The sequence below is a fragment of the Phalacrocorax aristotelis genome, chromosome 23 (genome assembly GCF_949628215.1).
Source record: "Phalacrocorax aristotelis chromosome 23, bGulAri2.1, whole genome shotgun sequence".
NCBI lineage: Eukaryota > Metazoa > Chordata > Aves > Suliformes > Phalacrocoracidae > Phalacrocorax > Phalacrocorax aristotelis.
In genome coordinates this window covers 7,819,505-7,840,841 of record NC_134298.1, presented here as the reverse complement: position 1 = coordinate 7,840,841, position 21,337 = coordinate 7,819,505, and the positions used below count along the sequence as shown (strand labels likewise).

General features: G+C 44.7%; 1 protein-coding gene across 2 annotated transcripts; it reads right to left on the bottom strand.

The window, feature by feature from the left end:
* Positions 1-6,444: 6,444 nt before the first annotated feature.
* DHX8 (DEAH-box helicase 8) lies at positions 6,445-21,337 on the bottom strand. Of its 2 annotated transcripts, none has more exons than XM_075116723.1 (23): positions 21,190-21,337; positions 20,693-20,778; positions 20,015-20,087; positions 19,516-19,601; positions 18,796-18,905; positions 18,374-18,685; positions 17,928-18,072; positions 17,170-17,373; positions 16,557-16,644; positions 16,126-16,223; positions 15,432-15,579; positions 14,858-15,039; positions 14,242-14,436; positions 13,854-14,039; positions 13,147-13,357; positions 12,629-12,810; positions 12,360-12,500; positions 11,932-12,087; positions 10,966-11,103; positions 10,412-10,540; positions 9,129-9,325; positions 8,797-8,976; positions 6,445-8,264 (listed from the first exon to the last, which is right to left on the bottom strand). In XM_075116723.1, the coding sequence occupies exons 1-23, from the start codon at positions 21,299-21,301 to the stop codon at positions 8,045-8,047; spliced, it is 3,579 nt and encodes a 1,192-aa protein (XP_074972824.1). In that variant the 5' UTR covers positions 21,302-21,337; the 3' UTR covers positions 6,445-8,044. The 2 variants fall into 2 exon arrangements, with proteins under 2 accessions (XP_074972824.1, XP_074972823.1); XM_075116722.1 differs by having other exon boundaries at positions 21,239-21,328.

Genomic DNA, 21,337 nt, shown 5'->3' with positions numbered 1-21,337 from the left:
TGTCATAAATTTCTCATGCTGGTCCTGAAAGTGCCAGCTCCATCCCACCACACAGATGATGTTTCAGCTTTGTGCTTTAGTCATTCACGTTACTGTTCCTACAGCAAAGTTGCCACAGCTCTTGATAGAGACAGCAGAGCTGTCTTCTCCCGAGCTGAATGCTTTTGGCGCTTGAGCGGGGAGAAGCACACGTCACTGCGTGACAGCATATTCAGCCAGTGCAACACGCCTTTATGTCGGTATCCCTTCACCATACAAATTCACAGCTGAGCTTTGCTCCACTGTAGGCAGGTAAGACAGACATCATTATTCTTCATGGAAAATCCTCTGAAGACAGAGTTCTGCTCATGACAAACACTCTGACATCTGGATGCAAATACAGCTAACATTCTCACACTTTTTTCTATTGTTTCCTCATTATATTCAAGATTCACTTTAGCAGCTTATTCCTTAGGACGTGATGACACTTTGAGACCAGCCAGGAATAAATTCTCAGCCGTCATCTCTTTTTCTAGAATATTTTTTTCCCATGTGGTTGCTATTGTCACAATGGCTTTGCTGTTACTCCCACTGTATCAACAGCACAAAGCCCAGCAGGAGCCACTATAAATCTATTACCCAAAACATGATGTAAAGTTCCTTTCTGGTCATAGTAAATAATTAACATGTAACATTACAGCATGTCCCAGATGTACCCTTAGAGCGTACTGTCTAGGGCAAAAGAATTACCTCTAGTATTAACAGGTTGCCAAGCAGAGCTGAACTGAGGCAATTTACTGAGGCCTACCCAGGAAATATTTCTATTACCAGATTCCATACCCTGAAATAAGTATGAATAGTCATAACGCAGAACAAGGGCAGCAGCAAATCTCACCTCATGGGTTGAGCAGTGAATGGGAAAGCAAGAGAGTTATTAAGAAAGGGCATTCATCTTTTTCAGGCTGTCTACAGCACAGCTGATGTCATCTGGCTGCTGAAAGCCTCGCAATGTGCCTAGGGCCTGCAGGCAGGTGGGAAGGGGAGATCATTCCTAGCGTCACCATTCCTAGCAGTGCCGAGAGGAGTGCCAGGATGAGATCTGCCAGGAGCAAATGCTGGCCTGGCCAGGTCAAGCTCCAAAAGCCACATGAACCAAGCAGTGTCACCTCAAAAGGTGAGGAGAGCAGCAGATACTCATTCGCCCCTTTGGTGTCATTCCTGTCCCACCACGCAGGGGCTGGTGGAAGCACCTAGCTCTCTGTACCACACGCTCCCATGTACAGCCTATTCTCATTCACACCTATTTAAGAGGCTCAGCAGGGCAGAGGAAACCCCAGCTGGCCATGGGCCCTTCTGGTCAGGACTTTTAACCTGAGCCCAGAAGGGACTTGAGACACGTCCCTTTGCAGCACTAAGCCTGTCAGCTGTAGTGCGGGGTCAGCGTGTGGACTCGCCAGCTCCCTGCTCTGGTGAGCCACAAACCCTTGGCTTTGCCACAGCTGAGCTTCCAGGAGGGAGCTAAGCAGCTCCCACACAACCCAGTAAAACAATCCCATGGAGATTTCCATAAGACAGAGTCTTAGGAAGAACTTGTGCTTGGCCTGCTCTAGCATTCAGGCTTGGGGATGAGGTGACCCCAGCAGGAGCAGTGTGTCATTTACACGATTAAGCCGGCCACAAGGCAGTGTAGGTGACTCCAAGGGCGATAACACCACGACATTTGACTCCCAGTAAGGTTTTATGGAGGTATAGCACTCCTGGGAAGGACACTGGCATTAGTACTGTTGATGCGCTCAGGAGATTCATTCTGATAAATGGATCGGCCCTAATGGCACCTATACACATCTTCCCATCCTCCTCTGCATTTGAATCACAGCAACTTATCACAGCAACTTTGTAATCTCCCACAACACTGGAAACCATTCTGCACAATGAATATCGATCCCTTTATGCCTTGATGGCTGGCACATCGATGAGATGGCAGAGGGGGAAGTGCCCGCCAGCTAAACACGGGCGGAGAAGAGCAAAGCTGAACTCAGTGGAGGCCTCAGCAGGAGACTACCACTCAGTCAACCCGGAGGGCAGCATTTACTGTCCCAAAGCAGCATTCACCCCTCAGGCTGGTAGAGAGAGCACATTCTCCCCCACCCCTGCCGTTTGCTGCAGCCAGGGAGGGCAGCCCTGCACAGCCCTCCAGGCCAGCCCACTCCTCTTTCTGAAGAACACATTGACACAGATACCGGCCTGTGAAGTTGTAAGCTCCTCAAAGACTTTCCTGTGTCTGGTCTCTTAAGGAGTAGCTGAACAAACACATTCCTTTGCACCGCAGAGGGTCACTGCTTGGTCAGGGCCTCTGCTTCGGAGATTAATAACCATTCTCCTGGCCATTATGGAGCTATGGACAGGTATCGGGTGAGAAAGCCAAGCAGCAGAAAGGGAGGTATCTCAGGGGAGCCTAGTAGCAGAAACAGCTAATAGCACCTGACGTGCCTCTGACATTCTTGCCGAGCTACTGCTTTGTGGCACCTGTTTCCATTTCCCTGAATTAGCTTCAAGCATGTTTTGAAGGCACTACCATTGCTGTCCTTTTTACTTCGGTTCTGTGAGACCAAGACACGGATCCCCCCTCAGCCAGGGCTACCCGGGCACGTCCCACTGGCTGACACTGCATCTGCTAAAATGATTCCTATTTGAAGACTTCCACATAATTAAAGAATCCTAATACAAATGAACTAAATGCCATGAAGGAAGAGTTATTGAAGGAAAAAAAATGCTTTTAAACAGTCCAGCAGTTACGGTGTTTTAAAAGAACTTGCAAGAACACAGAACAGAGAAATTATGTAATCTGCCTGCTTTTGTTAAGAGACACATAGCAAGAAATCAGCAGAGCAAACTGCACTAACACCTCAGCACAGGCTGAGGAGCGCCTATCCTGACCATTTACGGCTGTAGGGACCAAGAGACCTCGCCAGCCTGCAGAGTCCCTGGGAGGGCTCCCAGGCCCTGATTCTGGAGAGGTTTCCTCAGGGACTGCTCCTAGAGAAGGAGGTCAGTCCCCTCCCTTGCCAGGCTGGGGTCCCATGCCAGCTGGAGACCGCTTCAGCCCAGCTTGCCCCGACACCACCCACCACCTCGACCCGGCCCTGCGACGCAGAGAACAGCGGCAGCGAGGTGCCTTTGGCCGCCCCAGCTCAACACTGGCACTTAGCTGACCACCCCCCTCGCTTCTCAACACACAACACACACAGTCCTGAGTGCCTCGTACTCTATCAGCCGCTGTCTGTCCTTTCCTAGACCACACACTTGTGTTTGCAAGTAGCAAGGGCTCGGGAGCTGGCGGGGCCTGGGGAAGCACCCCGGCCGGGGCTGGCGTTGCAACAGAAGGGGCTCCGCGCACTGCGGCGGGAAGCAGCCAGCAATGCTGCTTTTGCGCTGTGCGCTAGCCCAGCGCTACTCGGGATACCCTGAGGTAGGGCATAGTCTACCCTGACTGCCCCCCAGATCCTAAAGCTAATTAAACAGAGAAAAGACCCTAGAGACCCAGCAGCCCCTGAGATGAGACACCTAGAGAGCAGCCTCCAGCCACATCCCCTCTCAAAGAGAGGGCAGGAGCTGGGAGCGCTTTCTACACCGGCAGCAGCCACCTGTGTGCCCTCAGGGCACCGATCAGCACCTCTGTCACCCAGCAGGTCCTCAGCCCTTCACTGGCTCTGCTCAACTCAACTGCGCAAGTGAGTGCTCCTTACCTCTGCCGCACAAGAGCTCGTTGCAACACAGCGCGTGTCCTCAGCACGTAGCTTTCTCAGAGGGCAGGCTACCTGCAGTCCTGCGGTTGGGGACAGCTGGTGTTTTCCTCAACAAAATCCCAAGCCCTGGATGCAAAAGCAGTCCGGGAATTCCCTGATCCTGCTTCAGAGTGCAGCCCAGAGGGTGGAGGAGCAAAACAGCATTCAAATTACTTAAGTAAAAAAATGAATCCAGCTCAGGGCCATGAGTCCACCTCAAATTTTCAGGGAGTCAGGCTTATGTGTAGGGGGATAGGGCAGAGCAGAAGCTTCTACAACATGCACGTTTAAGTCCTAAACGGACATGGTGGAGAATTAACCAAAGACAAGGAAGGCATAAGAATTTACAAGGCTTCTCCATATACCTCTGACAGATTTTATGTTTCCTAAACTTGAAGAAAATCTAACACTGGATTTCCATCAATAGGCTTTTCAGACACTGTCACTGTGGCAGACCTAAATGGTAGAAACTAACATTCACATTCCAAAATAGCCAGGATCTGCCACTGACTAAGACATAGTTCACTTCTACCTCCTTGCCCTTTTTCTAGGAAAAGTGAACAAATATTGAACTCGGGGGACTTTTCTATACTCAACCAAAAAGCACTACTTGCAGCAGTTTGCAGGGCAGAGCTGTGTTTGGACAGACCACAGGCCTACCAGCTACAAGAACTACAAGATCATTTTCGATCCAAACCAACCAGTATATCCAGATCAGTGCAGCTCTGCTTCTCCACCTCAAGAGTATGGACAGGCTAGCCAGAGGATTTATGTAGGTTACAGAACGTAAACATAGAAAACACATTTACTAAAATCAGATACTCACACACTGTATTCCCAGCTGGCTTGAAAGAACAATACGTTCATAAATAAGAAATCCCACGAAACTGCTAATGGGTCAGTACCACAGCCTTCTGCAGTTGTCACAGAAATCTCATGAAAACTGAATTACTAAAAAACAAAACCCCCATTGTGTATGTAGCACATTGCTGTCACACTGGCTCTGGTAACAAGCCCATAAATGAGGTTAAGGTAGTTACTCTAACAGATGGAGCATATGTGGTGCTGGGTATAAAAGTCATATTTATCTTTCTTGCGTTAAGGGCAAAAGGTTGGTTTTGGATGCGCGTGAGTGCGTGTGCGTGTACACGTGGGTGCAAGAGTTGTGCTTTTGCTGTGAAGCCTTTGCTTGTGACAATCAGCGTGAAACTGGCCTGTGGCACGTGCTGCTGGAATCTGAGACGAAGGATTGTGTGCCCCATCCGTTCAGAAAGATTCGCATCTCCGCAAGCAGAATGAGGTCCCCAGCTAGGCAAGGAACACCACGTCGACCTCTGGGGAACCAGAGTGGGGACCGGAGCCAGCAGTGCTTAGTCCGTGCCACTTGCATTAAATGTTCCACAAGCCACAGTGCTGTTGAGGAGTGGAGGTTCACCGATGGCTTGGAATTCCTCAGAGGAACCTTTCAGCATTTCACATTGCTCCTTGGTCTTCCGGGGGAAAGGGGGGGGAGGGCGGGAACCAAGCAAAACCGAACAAAACAAATGACCACCATAGCTTGGTCCTTCCCCTACATCCCCTTCACCCCCAACGGCTGGTGCTGTTTTGCCAACCTCTTGTGGCAGCAGCACGCATTATGATCCTTCAATTTATTCTTGCTTAGTTCTTCTCACTCTGTATCCCTGTTTTTCCCCTCTGCTCACTTGCAGCTAACTACACTACTTTGTTCTCCGCCAGCAGGCATAAGAACAACCCCAGTACTTTGGCAGCCTAAGCTTTTCCCCTAAATTACAGCCGAAGCCTCTTCTCAACACCTTGACCAAATACTACTGGAAGCAGGGAGCCACCCAAGCCTGAGGGAGGGCCTTTCAGTGGCTGTATTTACTGCTGTTGCTGGCGGTCAGGAGCCTGGAGATAGGGCAAGCTCAGCTCCTAGCACCTTTACAGAAGCTACCGCTAGCGCAGCCTGCAGCACAAGACCTGCTAGAGGAGGCTATTTACTGCTGACAAAGGGATACATGCAAGGAGTGCACACACACGCACTTACTTATATTAATCAGGAAATTTTTAGCAGTTTTGCTAAACATAACACCTCCAAAAAGATTCCAGACTAGACACTTGGCCTCTGCTGGCAGGATTTTTGCCCTCCGGTAAGAAACCTGTGTTACCAGGTCTAGTGCCTTAACTCAGTACAGTCAAAATGAACCAGATCTACAATTTATACCCTATAAAATAAGGCAATTCATTTAGACAGAGGCAGGCTGGCAAGTGCTTACGCCAGCACCTCACACAGGAGAGCTCCAGGAACGCCTTCCCCAGCAAGGGGCTAAAGGGCCTGTTCAGTTACATAAGTGGTTTTATCCTAGGATCAGGCAGCTTATTTTCAGATTTTTACACATGATAAACCAACTAAAAATCACATAAACAGAAGACGAGAGTAGGATGTGAGGCTCAGAAACCTCAGAGCATAACAGGTTGATAAAACTCACTTTAAAAAAATGTGGAAGTGGTCTGAGTTTGTAAGCCAGCATTCTTGTTTAACAGGCTAGTTTTGGATGCAGAGTACTCCCAAAGCAAGCAGCTGAGGCTGACATGGAAGCTTCTGTAAATTAATTAAAGAATATTACTGAAAAAATTACACCAAGGAAAGAAATAACGATGAAGAAACAGATGACAACTGTTCACTTAAAAAAAAGAAATAATCCTCTCTGTTGATGTATTTTCCCCTACCGTAAGTCACAAAAAGGCTATACTGGAATAGCAAATACAAAATGAATTTGGAACAGAAATACCTCAAAGTATGCTGTACAACTGGGACTTTCACTGTGTACATTTTCTCTTTTACATATTTCATTTCACTTTTGAAAGTCAAGTGCAAATTTTCATAGAAAACAGTAACAGATGCAGCTGCAGAGCTCATGGAAGGAAAATACGCTTGGAAGAATATTCAACAGGAACACCTTCTCTGCCTAATGCCACAATGAAAAAAGCCTCCAAACTTACGAACTTTCTAATTCTATTTAGCGTTATGAAGTTGTAACACCACGGGAAAGATCGGGGCACTTATACAACATAATAAAATAGTATTTACAACATCCCTCCCCACCTTTGTAGATAGATACAGATTTCCAATATAGCTACTTTTCAGTGTGAAACATTCTTCAAGTTCACTGAGTGTAAAATAACCAGCCAACTTCAGTCTACTAATTTTAACAATAATTTTAGCAAATGTCCCAGCTCTGGGAAAAAAAAAAAATTAAAAATAAGCATTGTGTATCTACAGCTATGGAGCCAAATAAGTTTCATCTGTTTGCAACAGAAAACATAATTTACAGATAACTTCAGCAAGACATACACACACTGCAGAGTCAATTTCTTTTGAAACAAGGAACTGTTACACAATGTTTTACAGACATTTTAGCTGTAAGAGTGTATTCTATTAAAAAACCCAAGAGTTGTGATGTCACCAAACATTGTAAGTGGAAATAAAACACATTACACATTGTATAGAAAGTCTAAACATCTGTAACCACTTACGTTCAGACAGAGCTGTGCTACAGAGTGGATGTGGTTAATTACCGTTTGACATACAAGCCTTCAGCACAGGGGAGATGGTGATGAAGGATAAGACGTACAGTCTGACCCGTGGCACTGTCCAAGTATAACTGACATTCTAGCTGGGTTTCAAGGGATCTTTCCTGCCTTATCCCAAAGCCACAGATACTGAATACCTCACCACAGATGGCTTGCATAAAAGATAAATAGTTACACTGAATAGAAAATGCATAATATAGGAAAAATGGAGAACAAGCAGCTCCCAGAAAACAGCCACTGTCCAAGAGCATCAGTAGAAATAAATCCTCTTTAGCAGGGTAAAAAAAACTATTCCAACCTGGATTTGTCTAGTCATTCAGAACACAGGTTGGAGAGCGACTATTTTTTAATAATTTTATTTTTGGTGTTGTTCAGCTCAGCGTCCAGATTTCCGAGTCTTAGGTTTTGTCTCTTAAAAGGGGGATGACTAAAGAACTGCTTCAAGAACCATTTCTGCAACACTTTGAGGAGACCCTGGACGTTTGTCACGCAGCTGTGGAACCTGAGGGGTAGCTGACGTGAGCACACATCGCCCCCTTGTGCTTTTGCTCTGGAAATACTCATTTTTCTGTTCATTTTGTAGGTAAGCTTCAATCGAATGTCCTTTCTTTCAGGACACTTGCAGCAGTGTAAAAATCACAGTCCTGCAAATACAAAACCAGTAAGAGTCCATGAGGGAACTAGGCTCATCGCCGCCTGAACGCACGGGATATCCTCCAAGCATTGGGCTCCTCATAGCGATTGTACAGGGGTTCTAGCCGCTGCTGCTTTTTCTGTTTGCTCAGCTTGGTTGGGTCAGAAACCTTGAAGAAAGCTGGTGCGAATTCTACCAGCCAGCGAGGATCAATAGTCGTCACTTCACGCATATATTCCTTGGTGGTCAGCACCAGCTCATGATACACCACCCTGTGAAAAGGGACAGCAGCTTTGGAAATTAGTTTTTCCAAACAAGAAGAGACAAGGCAAGGGCTGGATTACCTAAGTTTGCCCCTTCATCTCCATCTCACCCTCCTTCAGGATAAGGCTGCAACGCAGGCTCCAAAAGAACCAGCCAGAAGAACCACCATCATTTTCCTCTCCTCTCCTACCTCACAACCCTTCAGCATAGAACTACTTCATTCCATTTAAAACAATTCTCTCTCCCTGCTTCCTTTCTCTCTCAACACTCAGTGCTTTAAACTCACTTCCACAATATAGAAATGCAGAACTGCAGGATTCGGGCCTGGCCTTGACTCAGAAAGGAAGTCTCATCTCTGCACAGGCACTGGTGTTAGCAGAAAGAGCCAAAAGCAGACTTGAAACTTTGCTCACTCTGCTCGTTGCAGAGGAATCAGCAGCCTGTACTTTGATCTGTACTCCACAAATAGTGCACACCACAACCTTTTCAGTTACAAAGTCTGAACCGAAATCGTAAATCACATGATACTGCCTTCCTTACCATTCTGGCTGCCTGTTGAAGAGAGCACTGGATGGGTGGATATAGACTACTTGTTGATCAATGAGGGTCCGATAACCTTCCTGGGGATCCTTCTTTGCTGCATTTCGGAAGAAGCCACTACAGATGGCCTTCTGGACTCGAACTGTTGCCTTCCCACAGGATACTACATCCAGCTTGTGCCTGCCAGACAAGTGTTAGAAAAAAATAAAAGGAGAGTTCTCCAGATTTTTGTGCAGCTACCAACATCAATGAGATCAGCAAATTTTGTTTAGCTACTACAGTGTAAGAACACTAATAAAACAGTCACTACTTGTCCTTTTCAACATGCTCACCTGTCCATAATGCCCAACATCTGCTTGCGGATGTCCTGCGCCCTGCGTAAGGACCGGGCCTGGATAAAGTTTTCATAGCACCAGGGATTTGAAAACTTATTATTCTTCCAGGAATTGTACACAGCCAGCAGGGTGAGGTGGTCACCTTCTGTCTGATGGAACTTGGCTTTCTTTTGATCAGCAAGTGCCTGTTTATCCTAACACATAAAACATGTATCAATTAGGTATCTACATCGTAGAGACAATCCTTGTGCAACATGAAGGAGGACACAGGCTCCTTGTCACTCATACCATGACTTTTTAAGTCTACCAAGAAACAGGTGATATAAGACTGAGAAGACAACACAAAATTTTGAGTGGTGAGTGACTGAGGACCAAGTCATGAGAATCTAAATGTCAGTGGGACTGCTCTCACTAAGCCAGAACTATGCCTTTATGAAAGGAAAGCCTAGAACTGTTCTTGCCAAGAACAGACCTCGTGTAGGCTCTCCTAAAGACTCTCCCATGGGTGCCAAGGATCTGACCAGAAAAGATGAACAACAACTTTTTTTTTTTAAACGCAATACTTTTTATTCTGTTTCACTCCCTATTTTTGAAAGGACACTTCAAGTAAATGGCTCATTTGTACTGCAGGAAGTATGCGTGCATGCATTGCTTCTAGAGCAATAAAAAACTAACTAGTTCAACGTCAATTACTCATCAACAAAGGTGCTGAAGCAGTAGCTTTGGCCCTGCTGACCCACCCACCTCTACCCACTTCTCCAATCTGCAGATAGAACATCAATCAAACTCTGCGGCTACATAGATCAAAATTGAGGTTAACAGACTAAACTGCAGCAGGCCATCATAACAAAGAAACGATGGATTCAAGAGGAGTCTGCTGTTGAGGAATCCTACCAAAGCATAGCCTGCTGCTTGCCAATTTAAAAGAAATCGGCACAGGACAGGATTGCCATGAAGAAATACATCCTGTGTATCTGAAAATGTCAAAGCCATTCTGAACTCCGGAGCTGGGACTGACTTGGTTTAGGGTTCTACGCGTTTACAGGGGAATGCAAGAGAGAATGTGAGACTTCAAACTTCCACCTTCCCATCTGCAGAGAAATTACCAACATCCACAGCTACGGGTGTTTAACCAAAAGGTATATCGCAAAACGTACCATATGAACAGAGTCAAGCTACAGGTTTATTTTGGCAAATATGTTCACTCTCCAACACCTGAGGCAGGGCACACAAAACCCACCCAAACTGTAACACTGCTGGTTCTTGGCTGCATTCCTTACCTTTGGCCTGTAGAACACGTTCTGTACAGACAGCATGGAGACTATTGTCAACATTTCCTCACTGCATCCCAGATGTACAGACATGATCAACATCTTACACAACATAGGCTCCAAGGGGAATTCTGCCATCTGCAAGAAACCTGTTTCAGGGTACCCTGCAACATCCTGGAAAAATCTTGCGTTCTCTCAGTGCAGAAGAGAGCAATGCCCTTTCTTCCGTGCTTCCTTTCCAAAGCAGTGTGCTTTACCCAGAATAACTTCACTCAACATGGAACAAATTATTTGTCTAGATTTACTACCACAAGAATATCTCAATACTTGCAGGAAATTTTGAGACATTAATAAAAGTAACCTTACAAATAAGGAGAATTAATAGCTGCTCCTTAAAAAGTAGAAGATACCCAACTATGGTAAGTGAAAAGCTACCAATAGAACAAAAGAGAATAGGAAAAGGAAACCAACAGTGCTAGGCAAGTCCTTATACACCTACTCTCACATCACCCCCTGAATATTTGCAACCCAGCCAGTGCTAAGAAGCAGTCTATTTTGCCTACCCTGCGCCCAAGTCGAGTGAGCAGTCCCTCATCATCCAGAGCTCCCAGGGTGTACAGCTGCTCCATGGCAGTTATGAGCGTTTCCATTGGGGGAGCATCCATAAAGTCAAAGGAGAGCAAATCATTGATGCCCATAGCCTGAACAGAGGGAGTGGAGAAAACTCAAGGTAAAACACTGAGAATTAGGACACCAAACTCCAGCCAGAGATATATAACCATCGAACAATGAGGCACTACAGAACTTAAAGCAACCCTAGCCTCATGTCCTTATCCTTACTGTAACCACAGTCACGAATACATGGCTGTATTTTCACACTTGAGACAATCCGCATTGGCCCATGGCTTTCACCCACCATTCAGTCGTCCTGCCTCTTCCTTTGGAACTGTTCCAAACATCTCTCAAGCAAGACAATTCAATCGAGGAGACACATAGGCTAAATGCCTAGTAAACCAGTATGGCTTGACAGCTCCAATGGACACTGAATATGTCTCCACCCTTCCCCTTGTTCCCAGAAAGGGGGAAAGGCAGCAACTTCCCCAGCTGCTATGTACCAGGTCAGAGTCCCAGAGGAATGGTACACATTTAGAATATGCACGTGTCTGGAGATGAAAAACCACTCTAAAACAGTGTGTCTTATCTTCTTAACAACATAAATGTACCTTACATAGGAAATGTGTATTGCCCGTAGGATTGCTGTTTCTCAAACCTCCTGCAACTAACTGTTCTGTGCAGCTAAGACTTGTAATTTAGGTGGATATTCAATATTATAACCCTCAATAGAAAAACACAGGAGCAAGCGCAGTGCGTGAGAATTGCATTCAATGCAGTCTCCCTTCCAAAACACCTCTGTCCACTAGAAGGATCTGAAACTACAGAAGTAGTCTCTGTCTTTATGAGCCTCATGAACTCATTTACTGAAACTCTTAAGATCATGCTGGCTTGCTACAAGTTGGTGAAACACCCACCTTCAGGGAAAGCACTGTGCTGGCCAGATTTGTTCTCTGGATTTCAGGCACATTGGTGGTTAGCATTTCATCTCGATAAGCACGCTCTGTATATAACCTATAGCATTTTCCTGGTCCTGTTCTCCCAGCCCTTCCTGCTCGTTGCTTTGCTTGAGCCTAAAGGTAACAAGGAATCTCAGTGAACGGGTGCAAACAGGCACAGGTGAAAACAAGTAAAACAAAACTATTAATTGTTCACAATTTTACTTGTATTAATAGAAAGACATTTCCAATGCAGCCCAGGAAAGTACGTGTTCCTTAGGTGCAGCCTCAAAGAGTTATCAAAAATGTGGTTTTATCATTGCCTCACTTTGCTTCCATGTGCTTGGATGCCACATCAAGATACATATTACCAGCAGGAAAAAAAAAGTCAAACAAAGAATGGCTACCTGTGAAATTGGGGTAACAACCAGCTGGTCAATTCCAGTCTTGGAGTTGTAAACTTTCTGCTTCACAAAGCCAGGATCGACTACGTAATATATTCCATCAATTGTCAAAGATGTCTCAGCAATGTTAGTGGCAATGACAACCTGCAAACAAGTTTGATTGGGGGGGGGGAAGAAAAGGACAAACAAAAATGAGGTACGACTAGCAGCATAATACAATCCACTATTAAAATGTATAAGCAGAAGATGAAGCCACTCTTGGATGAAATTACCTTTCTGCTCCCTGGTGGGGCTGGGTCAAAGATCCTGGTTTGCATTTCACTGGGTAAAGCAGAATATACTGGCAGGATAATTAACTCTGGAACATCGGGTCCTAGAGATTTCATCCTCTCGTAGAGGATTTCACAAGCAGTGTCAATCTCTTCCTGACCAGTCAGAAACACCAAAATGTCACCTACACAGGAAGTAAATTAAAACACCCACAGAATCAATTCTGTTCAGTACAACTCCTGCATTACCCCATTTCCATCCCTCACTTTTTCTATTTAAAGCAGACGATCCCCAACTTTTGCTAGCCCCAGGGCAAAACTCTTAGCCAGAAGCAACATACTTCAGCCTTTCACCCAACTTCTTCAGCATTTTATTTACTGCATTTGCAAACAACAGAGGATAGCACCGACAGCATTTTGCTCACATTACTAATACATGATCCATGACTTACAGAAAGACCTTGCTCATAGGTATCCAAGTCCTTGCATCACCAAATCACCCTAGACCATTCTCCACTCACCTGGTGGCTCTGTTAAGTGGATCTGCATTACTGTAATCAGACTGGCATCCAAATAGTCCGTCTCTGGCTCTTTTGTGTACAGAATTTCTACTGGGTATGTTCTGCCAGGAATGGTGAAAATTGGTGCTTCATAGAAATACTGAGAGAATTTCACAGCATCCAGCGTTGCTGACGTCACTATCAACTTCATATCCTGCCGCTTTTGCACTGTCTACAGCAGGAGAGAAAGTTCTCAATTCATTTATTGCCTCTAGGACTATTAACATATGGCACTTGACTTAAGTCAGAGAAATATCACCAATAATATCAGGGGTTTTGATGTCCAAGGAGAGGGGCAGCCCGTTCCAGTATCCAGAATTTCAAACAATTGACTACTAAGGTCACATTTCAAACCTTTTTTAGCAGCACCTATCACAGAAAGTCTTTTTCAGAGAAGGAAAAGCAAATCAAGGACACTCCTCTGCTCATCCATCATTCTGAGCACAACCTGGACTGCCAATTCTCGTTGTTTCTGCTGAATTTTGCTTGCTTTCCTTCACACAGAGACTCATCTTATGAAAATTTGGGGTACAAACCCTTAGGAGCATTTGCTTTCCTTCAGAGGAGACTCGAACGTGACTTGTGTGACCGTGCCTTTCCCTGTGTGATCCTATCCGTACACAGCATGCCGAGGACACTGAAGCAATAGAAGTCAAACGCAACATTACCTTCTTCAGGAGTCCAAAGAGCACATCTGTATGTATGGTCCTCTCATGGGCTTCATCCAGCATAATAATGGCATACTGAGTCAGATCAGGATCTATCAAGCACTCCCTCAGTAACATACCATCTGTCATATATTTGATAACAGTTTCAGGGCTAGTGCAGTCTTCAAATCGAATGGTGTAGCCAACCTAGAAAGAAGAGTTGCAGAGAAACTGAAGCTACATAATTAAGTTATTAGTACCATTAATTCCCAGTTTGATTATTCTGCAAGCTCAATTTACAGCCTACATGGAACAGACACATGGACACACAAGCAAACTAGCTCCAGGTCTGATTTTTCCTACTTTTCCTCGTGCCTTTTTTGGCACATTCTTTAGCACAGAAATTCACCTCTTGTCCCAAGCAGCAACCAAATTCCTCTGACACCCTCTTTGCAACAGACATTGCAGCCACTCTGCGAGGCTGAGTACATCCAATCTTTCCTCTTGACGTATACCCCGCCTCAGCCAGGTATTGGGTAATCTGTGTTGTTTTCCCAGATCCCGTCTCTCCAATAACAATCAGAATCTGGTTGTCATGCACAGCCTAGAAAAGGTCACAATAGATACACTTTTCAAAATTTAAACACAAAACACAATCAAAAACAAACAAAAAATCAACACAGTATATCTAGGACTAGACTGAGCACCTACTGCTCTTGCTCCAGCTGACCCAGACCAAAAATCATACAAGTGTTCTTACTGATCAAGTCAGCCAACTGCTTACCCGTTTAGCTGACTCATCCCTTGCCGACATGATCCTAGTTTCAGTTTTGACTTATGTCAATAAATATCTGGAGCTTTACTAAAATCTACAGATATATATAGCCCTTTAAAATAATTATTCCGAACTACAGTTCTGCACTTAAAATTATCAACCAGCTATTCACCTGTCAACAAGCTAAACCAAGAATATTTATTCTGAACTGTCGCTTGCTCAAGCCAGAATGCCATTTCAAGAGTCTTACTTGTATCAGCTGCTCCTTCAGTCTGAAGATTGGGAGGCTCTCTCTCTGCTCAATGATGGAAAGCTGGGTCTTCTTACCGTAAGAAGCTTTGTTGCCACCAAACGCATGCTTCTTCCACTCTGGGATATCATTGGGCATCATCCCAATACCTCGCATGTTTGCAGCTATTTGTCTTCCATCCACTAGGAAAGAAACAACGGCACCATTAAATTTAGGTTCACACAGCACAGACTCTGCTGACCCTGCTCCTATTGTTCCACCTTCCCTGCCTTCTATACATGTGTGTTTAAATACTTTTTAAGTTCCTACATGTGTACCCCCACTACTACATTAACTTCCCTGTAAAAAATTGCTTCACCATCCATCGCACCTTTTAGTAACACATCCTTGACGGATAGCGGGATATACCTTTACATTTCCCTTGACATTCCTATTACCACTTCAGTGGAAAAGCATTTCTTCTTTGCCTCACTTTCAAAGTGAGGCAGACAAACACAGTATCAAGACACTTCTCCTGGGTTGCTCACCTATCACAAAAAAGGCACAGTTCACACTTAGATGTGTTCGGACGTACCGTCAGGGAGAGGATCCACCCAGTGTGTGTTGAGTCCCATGGGGATAGAATCCATCTCTGCTTCTCTCTGGGCTTGTTTAAGTTCTCGCCTTTCTTTAGCTAATGCACTCTGCATCATTGCAGCCTGGGACAAGGAACCATCTGGATTCTGGAAAGCAGGGAAAAAAGTTAAGATTTCAGGTTCTACCAATCCTTCAACTTCCATTATCTCTCTGGCGCCGCTGTCCTTTAGAAGCCTCCTCTGAAGATGCTTTAAAAGATGTGAACTTTCTGTCTGTTTGAGTTCCAGGATATTTCCATTAGCCCAGCCTCATGAAATCCCACGGTCATGACTGATAAGAACATCCCTATGCTGTGCTGTCAGAAGGATTAAGGGCACAACCAATGAAAAGGAAGTATTTCTCTAACACTTTCTACTTTCAAAAGATAAGAAAAAGCAGAACAGAGAAAGTATGTTCTAACACACCTATGTGAAATGGTTGCTACTGCAGGCTACTGCACATTTCAGTTCTATTCTACCACTTCACTGTCACCAGTTAAGAAAGAAACCAGCTTTTTAGTAAAGAATCTTCAGTTCAGTGGTAATGTTTTTCAGGGCTTTCAGTAATGTCCAGGTAGAACACTGGTTGTTAAATTCCCAAATATTTATTTAATTAAATCAAGTATATTGGTTTTAGTCCTGGAAATTTCTTACCTTTACTATCTTGATGGGACTCATATCCATGCTCTGTTTAGTATGACCTCGAAGGAACGGTGGCTCTTCTTCAACTAGCTCAATCTCAAGGTCCTCATCTAAAATCCACAAGTGACAATTCTTATAGAAAAGTTAAACATCATCTTTCAGGTACATAAATGCACCTCTTCAAACAGTGCTTCCTGTGTATTCTTGATCACAATGTAATTAGATAGTTTTAAAAGTGAAAACACCAAAGAAAAAGAGTGCACAGACAGGGCACACCCAGATGTCACTAATAAGGCTAGAGCAACCCTAGCTCCAAATCTTTAAGATAACAGCAAATTGTGAGATGCTTCACATCCACTTCTACCATCATCTCTTTTTGAATCACGACACGTCCAGAAACACAGGGGATTTGCAACACCAATAAGACTACTTGGAAATACTACCTTCCTCATCATCAACTTTAGGAAGAATCCCAGTCTCCTCATCAAAGTCAGGAAACTCCTCCTTGGAAAGCACATTAGCTGCAATCATCTGGGAAGAGAATGAATACAGCACGAATTTGTCCACAAGAATGAACACAACTCATGCCTACAAGGTCTCAGTTCTAACGCTATTGCCAGACTTGTAAAACAGGAACAAAGGAATGTTGTGATTCCAGAACAAAGGAATGGTCCTACACTCTGACACACCTCTCCCCAGGTCATCCAGTCTCTGAACAAACAGTCCTTTTGTTATTCTAAATACCATCAGTGTGAGACAGCTGGCTTACCGCAGGGCAGGAGCTCATGGCTAATCAAATACATCTAAGTGTTGCTGGATAAAGATCATGATCCCCCAGGTCAGAGTGATCTCTGGAGGTTACCTGGTCCAACCTCCTGCTCAAAGCAGTGCTAACTTCATAGTTAGAACTAAGCTAGAAGTCCCAAATCGCAAGGTGGCAGCAATTTAGAGGTAAGGAATAAGTTACACAAACAATCAAGGAGCTGTATTCCACTTCATGTCACTCCCTAGCATTTTTACTGACTGACACCCTATTCCCCTGAATACAAAACACACCTGTTTTATTTCCCATTTCTCTGGGTCTGAAATTCGGGTGAGGCGTTTCCGTTCAAGGCTATCGTCCTCCACCTCTGGGGCATTCACGAGGGACAGATGACTGGGTCTGTCTGGGTTTCTCATAGAGGTTTCTTCATTGGTTTCTCCAACCAGGTTTCTCCTCCGGTTTGGGTTCAAGTCTTCCCCAGTGTCTTGATCAACATCCTACATTGGATTAATTAATCAGTCAGCTCTCTCTATACTGCATTTCTTACCTATTAACACCAGTGCTTCCTCTAACACAAGAGAAAAAGCAGAGCACATTCCACAGAGAGACTACTGCCAACAACAGCCCATACACAGAAAATGCTATTTTGCATGCTTTTTTTTCCAGCTGGTCTTGTGAGGCAAGTACACCCCAAGGCTTGGAACACTCTACTCCGCCTTGGCAATGGCAGTGATTTTATTTAAAATGAAATGCTCTTCTCATACTGAGAAAGGAAGACAAACACAGCAACAGCTTGAGGTTTGCCTTGACCCTTAGCTAACATGTCAAGGCAAAAAATTGTTGGGGACACTACATCAAAAGCAAGAACCTACAGAAAACGAGTAAAACATAATAGGCCACTTAAACACAGAACACTAACTCAATTTTTTTTAACTCCCACTTGAAGGGTTATGTATTCACTTTCATCAGAAAGAGCAAAAAGAGCAAAATAATCTTTAAAAATTTTGGCACTGCAAAGTCTACTCTAAGCACAAGAGAACATCTTCCGTACCTTCATGCTCAGGCTGGTTTTGGACCCAGTAAAGGACAACACTTTGACTTTTACTCTCTGTCCTTTGCTCACAACATCGGCAACATTGGCAACCCGCCCTTCTCTTCGAAGCTCTGAGATGTGGACCAAGCCCTCCCAACGCTTCCTGTAGGCGAGACAAACCAAGCGGCATGAGGTGCTGTACAGTATTACTCCAACGGTCCTTCAGATCATTCAGAGTCTGCATTAAAATGTTTTGCTGTTAACTGATTGTTTGTGTACATTCATAAACCGTTCCTCACAAGGAGAACACTCTCTGCTGTCAAATTCATTTTTCTGAAACAGACCTTCATTTTGGCATCAAAAGCCAGCATACCTTGTTGTGGCCTAGAACCTCCTCAAGGTACTGGCAGAACAGAGAACTCAGATGCCATAGCACCAGATTTACTGTGAACATCAGGAGGTACCTTAGTCCTTCCAGCTGCACGAAGCATCCAAATTGCATTATACTTGTGACTTTGCCATTGTAAATGTCTCCGATGGAAGGCTCCTCAGGTGGTGGACGGTCTATGTGCTTGTCTCTCCACCTCTCGCTGCTCTTCTCAACGTACTTCTCTCGATCCTTACGGTCCCTACTGGGACTCTGACTTCTGCTCCTTGACCGGTATCTGGATTTTCCCCTGTTCTTATCCCGAGTCCTAGAACGAGACCTGGAGCGAGATCTGTGCTTTCGTCTCCTGTCCCTGCTACGGCTTCGGCTCTTCCTCTTTTTCTTTGCCCTAACAAACAAACATTACATACTTGCAGTGAAATGCCACACAAGAGCAGAGCGAGCAGGCAATATCAACTGCTGATACCCATCCCCCCAAAAGACATACTAGAAACCTACCGGTGGTCACTGTTCCGTTGCCTGCCCTGCCTGTCTGCGCTAGGCATTAGAGCTTCAAGTTCTTTAAGTGCATCAGCCGCCACTTTCACATCATCTTCATCCAGCATATTCTGCAAGAACAGAGAAACGCTGTAGGAAGGCTGACAAAAAGTCTGTCACAGACAGTTAATCCACAGAAAGGATTACCACAAGCGTATCTGCCATAGAAGGAACGTAAGATTAAAAAAAGATCAGGCAGAATGCATGATATAGGGGAAAAGAGGTAATAAAGCAATCCCCCTGTTTTGCCATAACATTGAGACAATTCTGCTTTTATACAAAAGTCAGCTTCACCCAACACCTCAGATTATTACAGAAATATAAAATGCAAGTCCCTTGTAGCATCTAAACGTCCAAAATTTTTATCTAGTTTGTAATCCGTCATTACTTTGAGCATTACATAAGGAAGGCCAAGCTACAAATTTCATGTCACAAAAGCCTCATCTTCCAGGTATTCTGCAAAACAGTACCAGTGTGGCAACTGCTGTCACAGCTATTCCTGATAACTACATGCAATAAATACCAGCCTTCTGCCTCTTCTGTATTTCATTTCTGAGTCCACTTTCACCTATGAGTTATCAGGAGACACATTAACATGAAAACAACTTGAAAGAAAGAGAAACAACAACAAAAATTATGTTTTCACATACTCGAAAGAGAAATCTGAAATTATGACCTTACCCTGATGTTGGGATTGTCTGGCCTGCAAAGGGCTGGAAACAATTCCTTCAACTTTTCCTTCTCTGATTTGGGTTTAACAGCTGTCTCTGATTTTGAGATTTAAAACAAACAAACAAAAAAAACCCAAACACAAAACTTAGAAGAGCTAGAACGATTGATACAGATACAGCTAGAAGGTTGATACAGATTTTACTGAGATTCAATTCAAAGATTACACTGTTACCTTCCTACAAATAAAATACTGATTATCTGTGAAACACACAAATGCTCTAAATAATGTACTCAGTACACTTTTAGTGCTGTAACAGCTTTGCCAATCTACCACTAACAACAGAGAGACCCCCAGCGCAACAATAAGATACAAAGTCTTGCCTTACAAGACTGGAAGAACAGTAACTACATCAATCTCACCAAACATGGCCAAACCTACAAAAGACTAAGAGTTTTGGTTTTCTTTTTACACCGAGCTAGCTGCTAAGAGGGACAAGATCACACATACCTTTGCTTGTAGATGGCTTTGGTGGAGGCCGCATTGTCTGTATGAGACGCAACAAATTACTAATAAGGGAATCCTGAAAAATGTAATAAAATACTTTAAGAAATTACTGCAATGCTGCTTTTCATTACTGGAAGATACAAATAGGGGTTTATTAGCAAGACAAAAAAAAGCTCAATTCTGAAGATGCAGATTCACTTTTAAGAAGTATTATTGGACTTCACGTACATCCTAAAAAGGTGTAAATTTAATCTGAAAATTATTATAATTCCATTTAAGTGACTTTTCTACTTGTCGTTTTTATTCACCTATTTAATCCAAAAACAGTTATTTCTGAGGAACTCACGAGCCCAGCACCTACTACGTAAAGACTTATAGCAATATTTGCCTTAATGAAAAGTTTTTTCCGTATTTTATATGTTCAACAAGACAAGCAGTCCAAGTCCTCAGGAGGATGCTTTGCTAAACCTACAATAGTTTTTTTTTTAAAAAAAAGGGGGGGGGGGGAAGCAGGAGGCTTGGCTTGATGAGACAGGAACACTCAAAAGCTAGTTAGTGCATGGTTTCCCAAGTGAAAAAACCCCAGTAATCACTCCTCACACTTCCATCTTTAAAACAAAAAGTTTTATAAAATCCACCAGGACAAGAAGAACATGAAAACAACATTTAGGTTTCACTTACAGTGAACTCGGCACCATTCTTTAGAAGAACTGCTTTAAATGTGTCAAAGGTAGTATTCTTCTCAGCAAGACTTATCACAAACTCAGCTGCCAAGAAAACGCAGAGAGTAAATTAGAACACATAATTAAAAGGCAGTATAAGTACCTTCGCATCCGGACAGAAGCAGTTTTCCCAGCAGCGCAGTGACCAGCCAGGTCTGCCTGCCTACGGAGCAGCCGCAGCGCCGCTCGCCACGGCAGCGGCTTCCACCCAAGCCCTTCCGCAGGCGCCCGCACGGACGCGTCTTCTCAGGCTCACAGCAAGCTTTTTGAAGAGAAACCACGGGGGTTTTTCTGAATGCGAAAAGCCCCTTCGTGAAACGCGTCCCGGCTGACAGGAGCGGTTACAGCGGCCCTTCCCGCAGCTGCCGCCGGGCCCGCACGGCCAGAGGCGACCGGCAGCGGCGGCCGCGGCCCCGGAGCGCCGCCGAGCTCCCGGAAGGCGCCCGCCTCACGCACCCAGGTCCTTGTCGTTGATGCCCAGGTGGTTGTCCAGCTCGGTGCACACCTTGGAGACGAGCGACAGGTACTCGAGCTTGGCGAGCTCCTCCAGAGCCGCCGGGTCCGCCATCCTCCCGCCCCGCCCCGCCACGCCCCGCGCGCACCC

Coding starts and splice junctions, on each gene's coding strand:
- DHX8 (XM_075116723.1), bottom strand. CDS start 21,301: ATGGCGGACCCGGCGGCTCTGGAGGAGCTCGCCAAGCTCGAGTACCTG. Junction 15,580..16,125: donor GTCCCATCAAGATAGTAAAG/GTAAGAAATTTC, acceptor CCTGCTTTCCAG/AATCCAGATGGTTCCTTGTC. Junction 8,265..8,796: donor TTCAACAGGCAGCCAGAATG/GTAAGGAAGGCA, acceptor CCCTTTTCACAG/GGTGGTGTATCATGAGCTGG.